The sequence below is a fragment of the Ptychodera flava genome, chromosome 4 (genome assembly GCF_041260155.1).
Source record: "Ptychodera flava strain L36383 chromosome 4, AS_Pfla_20210202, whole genome shotgun sequence".
Classification (NCBI taxonomy): domain Eukaryota; kingdom Metazoa; phylum Hemichordata; class Enteropneusta; family Ptychoderidae; genus Ptychodera; species Ptychodera flava.
In genome coordinates, this window is record NC_091931.1 from 42285531 (window position 1) to 42299016 (window position 13486).

The 13486-nt window shown below is 38.1% G+C and overlaps 1 protein-coding gene across 1 annotated transcript; it reads right to left on the reverse strand.

Annotated features, from left to right (window-relative positions):
• Positions 1-4450: 4450 nt before the first annotated feature.
• LOC139131821 (tripartite motif-containing protein 2-like) lies at positions 4451-8291 on the reverse strand. Its single transcript, XM_070698104.1, has 3 exons — positions 7078-8291; positions 5620-6721; positions 4451-5371 (listed from the first exon to the last, which is right to left on the reverse strand). The coding sequence occupies exon 2, from the start codon at positions 6404-6406 to the stop codon at positions 5651-5653; it is 756 nt and encodes a 251-aa protein (XP_070554205.1). The 5' UTR covers positions 6407-6721; positions 7078-8291; the 3' UTR covers positions 4451-5371; positions 5620-5650.
• Between the last annotated feature and the right edge of the window lie 5195 nt (positions 8292-13486).

A 13486-nucleotide genomic window follows, 5' to 3' on the forward strand; every position in this document is an offset into this window, starting at 1 on the left:
TTTGTCAGCAACCTTCAGTAAACAACAAACAACCTTTGACTTCACAGATGATCCCGCTGTCCTAAATGGTAACGTGCGCAAAATATCATCCACTGTACATGGACGTCAATGTCGCAAACAATTTTCCGCCACATCATTGAAACATGCATTTTTATGCGTTTGCCTATCGATATACATGCGCTGCACTAGAATTTGTGGTTAGGAATGCTTGATGTTTATTGGAATTTCACCTAACAATATGAATCTTCTATACATCATAAAAATGGGTTTGTATGGGGAAACATATTTTTCTCATACCAAAGTATGTTTGATAATTGATATAAATATACATGAATATGATAGGGCGCTTAGAAATGAATATGAGTACAACAAATATGATATCGCAAGTTTGCACAAATTTTCGATTTAATATAAATGGTTGTCGATGAGGGAAACTATTAACAATTCTGTACAACAAATAATGTGATTTCGATTTTAAATATAATCGCAATCTTTGTTTCTCATATATCGCATTACACAATAAAATATCTCAATGCTCCCAAAATAAAAAAGCTAAATGTGAAAACGATAAAAAATGTACAATAAAGATGTCGTCATATTAAATCATGGTATGGTTTTAAAAGATCAACATTCTAGTATGTTTTAATCCGACTTTAAAATTCTATATTGTCTGAATTGCCCGAAGGTGTGACTGTATGATAAATTCGACAAACGAGGCGCACAGAGTGAGAAGGCTCCTTCCCCAACTATAAGCTGTATGACCAATGGGTTGATTTTCGCCATTAGAAAACGTGCGCAAGGTGTGACCACTACTGTGTCTGATCGACAGTACATCAAAATACGATGATGCATAGAAATTTAAAAGAGATACACAAGATTTAAGAATGGATTCGCTGCTGAATATGGAGCTAATTAATATCACGAAGAACAGACGTTGGGTGAACAATTTTTTCTCTTCCTGGTGAGAAGTGGAAGTGCCGAATTTTGAATTGTTTGCAGTTTATGAATTTCAAATGCAGGGGGCCGTTTGTAATTGGTTACAGTTGTCCAAGCTAGGTGTAATGGAAACACGTATGAATTTTTCAGTTGAAGGTCGATCTAACATATTAGGGGGTTTTCCATATCTCCCAAAGAGCTCGAGAGGCTGATTTCCAAACGTTGACTGCATGTGCTTACACGGTACAAGTAAATCCATTGTGACACAAGATTGCAGATGGTGCCAGATGATGTTACCTCTTCGTACATCACAACAAGAAGCCGGGCCTACACTATGAAATTAGAATACAAGTGACCGTTTTACCATCATTGAGAGCTATCATATATTGTATACAAAAAATATGTCTTGGATTTTCACGCTAAATGATGAATTATCAAGACATGGGTGTCTAAGTTTTTCTCAATCCCCCCTCAAAACTGTTTACATATGCTACTACATTGGTAAAGTAGACTCTAACGCTGTGTTAAGTTTCTTGACAAACATAAACAGCCTCGCTGCATTACAACTACAAACCAAACTATTACTGAATGTAAACATAATTGCAGCGATGGTCATGTTAATTTTAGTATTGCGAAATGTGATCTCTTTTTATGATATAAATTCAAACCTTACGTACAAGTGATTGTGTGTACAAAGTTTCACAAATAGTCTTTAATTAAACGGTCAAAGGTCAAATGAGAAATAAAACGTCAGTTAAAATGTTATTGACAAGGACTGTGACACTGAAGGGAGGGTCACTGTTTTTATACATGAAAATTGGGGAGGGTCACTGTTTTGTGCAAACCTTTTTGAAGGGGGTCAGCATTTTTTCACAACGTCGTTTTGAAAAAACAGGCCCCCCTCTGCAACTTCTGTCCAGTCCCTAATATTCATTGCAACGGGTCATGGCCGCACCGTGTATAACACTCAAAAGTAGTGTCCAACAGTAAGTAAGTACAGAAGAGCACGTTGTTTAAAACGTTTACAATTTTGAAACATAAATACCATGCTCTGTCCTTCGGAAATCCTGTTTTAGTTATCTTCACATAGATATTCAGGAAAAATTATACAGAAGGAAAATCAATAATGAAATAAGAATATCATTAATAAATCAAATCTACGCCTACGTATACGCTACTAACAGCTTCTAACATAGGAACTCATGCTCTTAAGGTAGTACGCTCCTAGAAAGCTACCTATACGTATGTTTCTCATCAAGCAGGTACATGTATTCTCTCTTCTCCTTCGTTTTAGGGTCACCCTTAATAAACCTTTAACTAATTCTGACGAATAAAAATGACTTAAATTTAGGGTCAGCCAAGTAAATCTTTAGCTAATTCTGATCAGTAGAAAATTGCTAAAATTTACTTAAATTGATGATGGTGCTGTTATGACAGCGTGCATTTTTCTTATCCAGAGAATGTCACGACTTGCATACATGATAACACTTATTGTCGTTCTGTATGAGCTGCAAGTCACGAACGAACGAGCGATCAGTCTTTATGGAAATCTATGATCTAGCCAGATCCCATAATCTCAAATCTGATAATGTTGTTATTTGTAATTCAATGAGATAAAATACTGTAATCATACGTGGCTTGAATTAAAGGTTCTCTGATCAAAAGTAAACATTGTGATAACAGTATAAATTTGGTTGATTATTCTCACCATCACCAAAGAAGTGCAGGGTTTCAATATTGCAAAGGAGCTATCAAGCCTACGTTTAGAGGGCCATCACAGTTGCGTCAGCCAATCCTGGGCGGCTTTGCAACTTTATCGTTACTCATCAATATGGATCCGCACTCTGGTCTACACGTCATCACATGTTGTTCCACAGTCTGGTTGGATGATCTGGACCTGTGATAATGATTTGTTAAAAGTAAGATAAAAAGTTAAATATGAAACCCGTCGGGATTCTCAGGTTGTTGAATGAAATATGACATCTGAAACGGTACTTGACACATATACATGGCAGTGATCAAATTCACAGAATGCAATGTGAACCAAGTGAATAAAAAATTCGATTGTTTCTGTTCAGTTTGTTGGTCTTTCCGATTTCGTCAGGGAGATTCGACTAATCGTTCTCCATTTGAATTGTGAGGTGAGAAAAACGAGATTACATTATGGTGATTCGTAAGCAGCAAAAATGTTAAAAAATAGCTCATTCTCAATGCTAAATTTTTTTGTGCACTCGTCGGTATGCAACGCTTTGCTGCGGATTGGAAGGAATGCGCCATTACATCTTTGGAGGAGTAGTAGTCAAATAGTATGTGCAATTTTACATACGCCCCTTTTATATACTCCTAATATATTGGACGCCCTGGCCGGCCGTGCGGCCTGCCGCCTATGTCATACAAAACTCGTACAGCGTTTTTATCGAGTGCTGCTCCGCAGAAAGGAAGATCAACCCGGATGAAATACTAACTTGGTTTTAGTGATATCAATGTTTCATAACTACGATTTATTATTTTTAATAATTACGAAAATAATATTATAGTTTTAGACTATTAATGTGTGGGTGCTGTACGTTGTGGGTTCGGATCCGATCGACAATCTGCTGACTTTGATGTATGTATTGTTGTTTGTGTGTTCACGTCAATCAAACTACGGTATTGTCTAGGAAACAATTAAAAAGTGAAAGTGCGCCACGCAGGCAGAAAATATCAAAATATCATGGAAGCACTGTACGGTTCTGAAGAGTGACCTTATCGTTGGCATCTTGCTGCGTGTCAGAATGACCACTGCAAGTAAACATTTTCTTCTCGATAGTCACGTTTGGATCTTGTGAGAACAGAGACTCGGTCACTTCATCATTTTTTGCAAGAGACTAAGGATGAGAACAACTAATATTTTGGTCAAACCGGGAAAATAAAAACAGAATCTGTATATCACTGAAGGATCTGTATGAAATCATTTCAACTTGCCCGTGAATAGGAAGTTCATTACAGGGGGAATAGTAGTTACTTTGAGTGATAATTTCGTTAGTTTTTGTTTATAAAATATTTTTTGTTTTCATTCGTCTCCTTTGGTTGTGTTGAAATACAAAGTATTCAGTCAGAGTACAATATGTACAATTTTATAACTGACAAATGAATTCTACTCCGTACTAAAATCCAGTCGTAACAATGGCATGGGACATGAAACACATATAAGCTTTGAGTATGCAATTTCACGTTATTGTGGGAGTGGGACGCGAAACTATTTTTCAATCAGAACAAGTAAACAGGAAGATATATCGAGCATTACAGCTTATGGAGCTTAAAGGAAGGTCGGAAGGCGATCGACTATCGACTCCCAAAGTACATCATTACAACATGAGAGCGCACACGGATTAAGTCTGGCTGTACGTTTAACACACCAGCGGAGCATAAAACACAAGGCATGAGGTGATACTATCTATGACCTAGCATCTCACGTCAAGTAATTCATTCTCCGCTTTTTGAGTAAGAACTTTTACTCAACACTACCGAGAGCTGCTTCAATACGATTTTATTACCGTCCTTTGATTCTTATGACATGTTTTCACAAATCATCGAACAAGATATTGAAGATAAGTACACACATACAGCGTTTGCCAACATTATAGATAGAAACCTTGAGGAAGACATTTTTAATTCGTAATCAATTGTTCAACGTCGTATAAAATAATAACTGATGAAGGCGTTGTGAAATTGTTACTTTTAATTAAAACATTAGTTTGCAAAAATATTGAATTTGAAAACACTTAGTAGTGCTTCTCACATATTAATGGACTGATACTTGCTCAGCAACTACTTGAAATTTAACCCATATTGTGTTTGAGAATCTGTAAACCTTCAAAAAGTTTTCGGTATCTAGAACGCTAATAAACTCTACAGAGACAGCCTTCATGAAGATTGACAATATCAAAGTACTGCTTATTAATATATTACAACAAATGGATATAGAAGCTTATGGCACAAATTACGAATTATGCCCCTTGAACTACAGCAACAGGATCCAGATACTATATATGAACACTTAACTTATGCTATTAATGGTTCACAATTCTCTTTCGACATACCCGCTTTCCATGAATTTGTAAGATTACATGCAGAATTTGATTATGTCATTTACAAAACCATGATAAAATGTGCATACGGAGCGCGACTCGTTCAAACATTACCACATGCACGGAATGGAATGTTTTTTGAAAGAGTCCACATTTTCTTCATATACATTTCCTTTATTACATGGTTGGTCCCTGAGAAACTCAATGAAATGTAACATCTGTAGACTTTACCGACTGCTTTGCTAGCTTGTTAGGTGCCTAAGAGTATCCAGTGTCTGCGTTCAACAATCTTCACGGTTATTGCAAATCAGAGCACGGGTCAATGTGACGATAGACGGCAAATGTCTTTCACGGCATCTTCAAATCTTACTTTTTATTTCGGTGATGGATTTTCCCCTTAATCCGCGAACAATCTGATGCAACCACTACCGTTATCAGCAGCGACAACTCAGTCACTTACATGTGGTTCGATACACAGCGACCGCCGTGGTGTGCATACCACGGTGGCCGCTGTGTATCGAACCACACGTAACTGTGGATTCAGTGTGATGATAGACGGAAAATTTCTTTCACGGCATCTTCAGATATTACGCTCTATCTTCACTCTTAATACATTTTTTATTTCGGTGATGGAATTTTCTCCGTTAATCCGCGAACACTCTGATGCAACCACTACCGTTATCAGCAGCGACAACTCTGTCAAAAAGCTCGTCGCCCATAAAGCACAAACCAATTGTGCTTCTCAGGGAGTCTTCCGGTTTATCTACTCGGTAGAGGAATTTGCCGTTGATGTCAAATTTCTGAATTCTGCTATTGCCATGCTCACTAACGATGAAGTTACCATCTTTGTCTTGAACCACATCTTCCGGTCTGTTAAACTGCCCATCTCCACTTCCGTTCGTACCAAAGGAACGAAGATAACCTCCATCGGCATTGAATATCTGCACTCTGTGATTGTTAGTGTCTGGGATTACGATGTTGCCTTCCTTGTCTGTGTTTAAGCCATACGGTTGGTTCAGCTGACCTGGCGAAGACCCGAAGCCGCCGAATGATTTCAGAAGCCTCCCATCTTTGTTGTATATTTTGACGTCACTGGCTTTGTAGTCAAGCACATAGACTCTGCCATTGGTAGGATGAATCACAATACCCTGAGGTTCCTTCAAGTCACCTTCACCAAAGCTTCTGATAACTTTACCATTTTCATCGCAGACGACCACCCGTTTCTTCCCACTATCTGTGACAAAGATGGTGCCATCTTCCGCTACACATGCAAACCTTGGAGTTACCTCTCCATCAATGCCAGTAAAGTTGATGATTTTACGATGTTCACCATACACGGAGAATTCCTGCAACCTTGTGTTGTTACTGTCACACACAAGCAAGTGTCGTTTCTTTGTCATGGTGACGCCATACGGGTTACTCAGTTGCTCAACACCAATCCCACTTGTCCCTATCGTCCGAATCAAACCCTTTTAGGCATCACAGTGACTGTGATTGGTGTGTGTCATCGACTTCACACGTCTCGAGCTCGATACCTGATTTATGACGTGATATTGATATTTCATATTTTCCTTCAAGTTTTCCTTCATGTGTGAGTGAAAATGTTCCGTCCTTATTGTCTGTCACCGTCATATTTTCGGTTTTGTCATCGGGTGATTTCACATCAGCTTTGATCTCTTCCGGTTCTCTCCAAGTGCTTTTTGAACACCCTTTCTCTTAAGGTAATATGCACCTCGAAAGTGAAAGACTTAAACTTTTGCTCTAACTTTCCTCAAGGAATCTTTCAATCATTCTCTTTCAAAATCAAGAATAAAAATAGGGGGTCACCGTGCAAATTTTGGTACTAGAGAAACAAATAATCCAAGATTTACTGATATTAGAAATTCAAAATGGCCGCCATCCCTGTGTTAACTCTATGGCGAAAAATAAAAATTTTCGAATTTCAAAAAACTAAGCCGGTGAAAAGTTTTCTTTCACCAAGAGCTTTAAAATGAACCCCCACATGTGGTATATCAGAAGTGAACTGTAAAAGTTTGAGAGTCCGAATGTCTGTCCCCGAGGTGCGTTCTACCTTAAGAGTGATTTGAATGTTTTCTCCGACTTTCACAGATTTAGAAACCTTTATCACTTCGTACTTAATGTCATGTGTGGATATTTTCCCGAGGGTTTGCTTCCCGAAGAAGTCATCTTCAGACTGAAACTCGATAAAGTCATCTTCGACAGGCTCGCAATCGATGTCAATGCTCATTAGTGATTGTATCTGTGACGTCATGCCCTTCTTCGCCAACATTAATTGAGCGGCGTTCCCATGATGCATCAATTTATCCGAAAATTCTATCGCATTGGCTAGATCACTTTCTGTACAAACCAGTTGCTTCTGTTGTGCCTGTAAATTGCTACTTCTCTCGTCGTATACACATTTCAATTCTGACGTAATTTTCTCTCCAGATTTTCGTATCTTGGCGGTGCACTCTTCTATCGTCTTTTCCATGTGCTCGTTCACTTTGTTAGTCTCAGTACGATAGCGGTCTAGGAGAGACTGCGACGTTTCTTCGACCTTGGTTTTGGCCTCACGCGCTGCTACTTCTTTCGATTTTAATTTCTCTGTAATCACCGACAGGTTTTTCTTGTATTCTGCAGCCGCGTCCTCCAAGTACCGATATTTATGCCCTGGACGAGGATGATCCACGGCCGTACACTCTAGACATATAGCCGACTCACACGTATCACAGTAAAATTTCAATTGGTTGTCTTGGTGACATTCACAGTACACAGGCGACTGGACTTTGTACGAGTCATTCGACTTTGAAGTATAGTATTCATCCAACTCGACAAGGTGTGTGACTTTGTCTGACGAAATCGACGATGTGCCCGTGCACACGGTTTACATATTTCCAAACCGCACTCAATGCACACCATAACTGTTATCGAGTCTGATTCCTCACATCCCTCGCATGGTTTCTCACCCCTCAATTTCTCCTCACGCTTTCTGAATTGGTCAACCAGATCGTTCATGAAAAAATTGGTGGGCAACTCAGACACTCCCCTGCCAGTCATTCATGTGACCGACGACATATTGGACAATCCAACTTCTCGTTTTTTTCGACAAGCTTACCAAGACATTCCTCGCAGAAGGTGTGTAGACACGGAAGATTTTTGGCATTCTTGTATCTTTCAGAGCAAATGCCACAACAGAGAAAGTTCTCGTCAATCCCTTCTAGAAACTTGGTATCGGCTGCTGCCATGACGGTGCTTTACTAGTCAACAACTTTAATCAACAACCTTCGACTGTGCATATGACCCCCGCTCTCCTAAATGGTAACGTGCGCAAAATATCAACCACTATACACGGGCGTCTATTATCACACAATATTATCATATTTTCCCCCAACATTATAAAACTAGCTACACCTGTGCCTTATACGTTTGACTATTGATATAGCTATGAATCGTTGTACTTACTCTTCAAATATTAAAATGGGCTGTCTTGAATTGGATAACACATTCAGATTGTTTGTGAAGTGCTTATACATTATACAGCTGTGGGTCCATAGCTGTGGTGTTTTCAGCGGGATTCCTGCCTTTTACGGGCTGGTGTAGCGGGGTTAAAATTGTAAAAATCAAAACCAGCCCGTAGAAGGCAAGAATCCCGTCTGAAAACACCACAGCTATGGACCCACAGCTAATACATTGTACAGCTCTATGATTAAGTCAGTTTGTCGTTTTATCCTGTTTTGAGGATATGTTTGCAGTTCTTGAGATGTTACCATAACAGATCTTCAAGCAATAAAGTGATGTTGACAGCTAGAGTGATGAATTTCACTACGCTATGCAATTTTGCTCGTTTGCCTTTCTGTGTCAACTGATGTGCAATTAACAATCCTTGAAATAAATCGATTAAATTTAACGCATTTATTATGTTTGTCGACTTTCTACAACACCAACAGACTGATATATTTTGTCAAACGGAGAACACCAAAAGTCGTTCTTCTTTGATAATTGTATTGAGCATGTGTACACCTGACGCATCGACATCTTACATCGAAAATAGGGATTTAGTGCCGTTAAGGTAATTTGCACCTCGAAACATAAACGTTTGCTGCAATTATTTTGTAAGGAAAATTAACCCTTCCCTTCGAAATTCAGAATAGGAATCTGGGGTCATCGTGCAAAATCCAGTGCAAGAGAAACAAATGACCCCAATATTTACAGGCACTTGAAATTCAAAATCATTGTGTTAACTTAATTATGACTTTTTAATTGTCGATTTTCGTAAACTTGAAATTCAAAATCACTGTGTTAACTTAATTATGACTTTTTAAAATGTCCATTTTCAGTAAACATGCGACGGTGAAAACTTTTTTTACACTATAGGCCCCTAAATAAGCCCCCACATGTGGTAGACAAAAAAATATTGTAAGTTCGAGAGTCCAAATATCTGTCCCCAAGGCGTATACAACCTCTGCCACATTCTATAAACAATTTATCATTATCATGTACGCCTTTACGGCGAAGAGAAAGCGAAAGCTTAATGTACAACTTGTTAAATTCCGAGAAGAACAACTCAATTCTCAGCATTGACGTTTATACCAGGAAAAAAGGAAAGGCAATGACTATTGAATAAATCAAAGTGAAAATAAAAGACTCCAAAAGAGGTGCGTGAGATGTTTCAAGCGAATGATTATCCCCGAGATAAACTACCAATGAAAAGCTGTCGGTGCAGATGATGTCATAGGGCAGAGGTGTTGCGTGAACCTGATGGAATAAAATTTTGAGATGGATACCGAAAGAGAAACTTCCCCTGAGACGAAGTCAAATTTGAAATTTTGGTCAAACCAGTGAATGCAGGTCTGAGCAACAGGTCTGTCGTTGTCAGCCAGACATATTACTGTGTGGGTGCGCGACTCAACTACAACCATATCACTGGCCTGTAAATTAATGAAACGATCAATACATTGATTGAGTCGAACTGCAGTTTGTGATGGATTCAGCACAGTTTAACAATTGTCCAGCAGGGTTACTTTTTATTTCATTACCGTAAAAACCGATAATCACAATGATGTGTGGTGTAATGGTTTCGTTCATCGTCATGAAAGACATACTGGTATATTATATTTTCATTGAATGTGACGTACCTCGACCTGTATAAACACGACGAAAAACATTTTCAAATTTCCGAAAAAGTTAGATTTCATGATATTTTTACAGAAAAATTATAAAAGGGTACTAAATTTCTCTTTAAATTCATAAATTTCTGAGAAAATAACAGCATGAGGCATTTGCAAATCACTTCCTTCTATTTGTACCACAAGAAAAATGATTTACATCATTTTCTGGTTGCAAAATGTAGTAAATTTGTACCATGGAAATAATCGAGATTTTATCTTACTCATTTACACAGCAGTACCTTTCACTTTGAAATTCAGATTATTTTTCTGTCTCTCTAATCCAGGTTATTATTCTACGGAATATTTCAGAATGCGATAAATGATCAAGAATTTACAGCTGAAAAATGAAACTGCCAAAGTTGCATTGTCAAACCTTCATTTTTCAAAGTATTTTCCCTTCTATGTCTTTTTGCCATGTAATGCAGTAATATTTAAAGAAATAATTGCATTCAACCAGTTCAATCCCAAGTCTAGAAAGAAATTGACAAATTGCTTTAGAAATTAATAAATTGTTAAACATTTTGGAATTTTGATGAAGTAGTTGCAGGACATGTCTTGCAACTGAGATGGATGTCAGTTGCAGGACATGTCTTGCAACTGAGGTGGGTGTGTCAGTTGCAGGACATGTCTTACAACTGAGGTGGATATGTCAGTTGCAGGACATGTCTTGCAACTGAGGTGGGTGTGTCAGTTGCAGGACATGTCTTGCAACTGAGGTGGATATGTCAGTTGCAGGACATGTCTTGCAACTGAGGTGGGTGTGTCAGTTGCAGGACATGTCTTGCAACTGAGGTGGGTGTGTCAGTTGCAGGACATGTCTTGCAACTGAGGTGGGTGTGTCAGTTGCAGGACATGTCTTGCAACTGAGGTGGGTGTGTCAGTTGCAGGACATGTCTTGCAACTGAGGTGGGTGTGTCAGTTGCAGGGCATGTCTTACAACTGAGATGGATGTGTCAGTTGCAGGGCATGTCTTACAACTGAGATGGGTGTGTCAGTTGCAGGGCATGTCTTGCAACTGAGGTGGGTGTGTCAGTTGCAGGACATGTCTTGCAACTGAGGTGGGTGTGTCAGTTGCAGGACATGTCTTGCAACTGAGGTGGGTGTGTCAGTTGCAGGACATGTCTGCCAACTGAGGTGGGTGTGTCAGTTGCAGGACATGTCTTGCAACTGAGGTGGGTGTGTCAGTTGCAGGACATGTCTTGTAACTGAGGTGGGTGTGTCAGTTGCAGGACATGTCTTGCAACTGAGGTGGGTGTGTCAGTTGCAGGACATGTCTTGCAACTGAGGTGGGTGTGTCAGTTGCAGGACATGTCTTGCAACTGAGGTGGGTGTGTCAGTTGCAGGACATGTCTTGCAACTGAGGTGCAAGATTTGGTACAGCAAGTGTTGGTTCAAGCGAGGTGAATGAAAACTCAATGATGTTTACCATGGGAAAAATTACATGAATTAGGAACATAAAGTTTTTTCTTTGAAAAAAAAGTCATGTTAATACCTTGTGTTTAATACTTATTATGAAAATACATTATAAATCTTAACTGTATTACAAGTATTGACTGTGCAAGAACATATTGCACTCATGCAACGTGTCAATGAATAACATTTGTACTTTTCAATGAGAAATTTCAAATAAAAAAAGGTTGACAGAGCATTTCCAGAAAACTCCCAGACAGGCTACATTGCAATGGTCATCATGAAAAAAGCTATGTACATACATATATAAACAATATAAAACAATAATGATAGCAAAGAACATTATTGTCAACCTTATCAGTAGTCTACATACCAACATCAATATTCTCTGTTAATCTATTTCAGGTAGCAAGAAAGGCTATTTTTAATAAAAAACATACACTTTTTAAGCAAGTTACCATGATACAGACTTCAAACTCTCAGTGTAGCTTTGGTACATATTAACTGTCATTAGACAAATGCATAGGTGTATAATCACTGAAATTTGATACCTTTGAAAAATACTCAGCTTTTTTTTCAAATTTAAATTTTTATCTCAGGTTCTTTCCTTGATTTTAAATTAAAATTACCAAAGTATGAGTATAATCCAGACTGTTTATGGCATATTTGTAGTTTGGATGACCCCATTATGATAATATCCATCTGTAAAATATTGATATTGTGTAACAGTTATCAAAAAGTAACAACTGGTTGCATACCAACCACACTCAACAGGAGAAAAACTGCTGTGCATTTATTTAAAATAACCCTTTAAAATGCATTGGAAAAGATCAGTAGTGTGTGTTGTTTGGTTTGCAAGAAAACTCCAATCTAAAAAAAAAACATAAAAAAGGCAAATGTTGAAATTTCTGAATTTAGGCTATTTTCAGGCATGTCTCTAGAGGTCATTAAGCTATATTTTCTCAAAAACTCAGCTCTTTTGAACTCTCAGCAACATTATGAACTGAAAAAGATTACATTTACAGCTGTCCTCCATGTTACATGTATATGCAAGCAATGACTTCCTAAACTTTCACAGATTTGCTTTTTCCTATACAAACATTTTGGCAGGGAGTTGGGGTTATTACAGTCTTTCCCAAGCAACTAAGAACAATATTGTTGATCTAAATGTTATCACAATACTGCAATTGGTTTCAAAAATTTATCCTAATTTTACTTCAGCTGGTGTACTGAGTTGTTGACGTTGTGGTAAAATTCAAAGAGGTTGTATAACAATACTAACAGTGGGTAGTAAACTACTGTCTAACATTAGGTGATCATCTTGCAATGCTTGCTCAAAATAGTCTACACTTTAAAAGCAGGAATATTACTTGATTCACACTCCTATCTAAGCATGGCCAGTCTTCCCTTTTCTCTGTCTAAAAACTGTTAGCTGAAAATACACCATGATTCACAGAAAAAGAGATATACCTACACCATGTACACCACAAGCTGTACAAGAGAAAATTGTTTAAAGCTAGTCAATACCACAAACACTGTCAAGGTTTGTGTTACATTCAAACTGAAACATAAAGGTGACTTCATCAGTTGGTTACTTTGTGTAGTTCCAGAGCTGAATCCCTTATTCACCATAAACTTGGACACCAACTGACGCTCTAGCCTTTCCCACTACCTTCTGAAGATTTCTGCTACCCAAATTAAGGCGATTTTTGAGAGCATATAAATTACCCAAAACTGAGGTCATTGCAAGGAATTTATGAAAAAATAATAGAAAGATCAGCACAAAGATGTACAGTAGCACTGCGTATGGTTCAAACAAATTTTAAAGATTAAAAAACTCTTACATGTAATTCTTTGACCTTTTCTCACACATTTTAGCTCAATTATTCAAACTATACCACA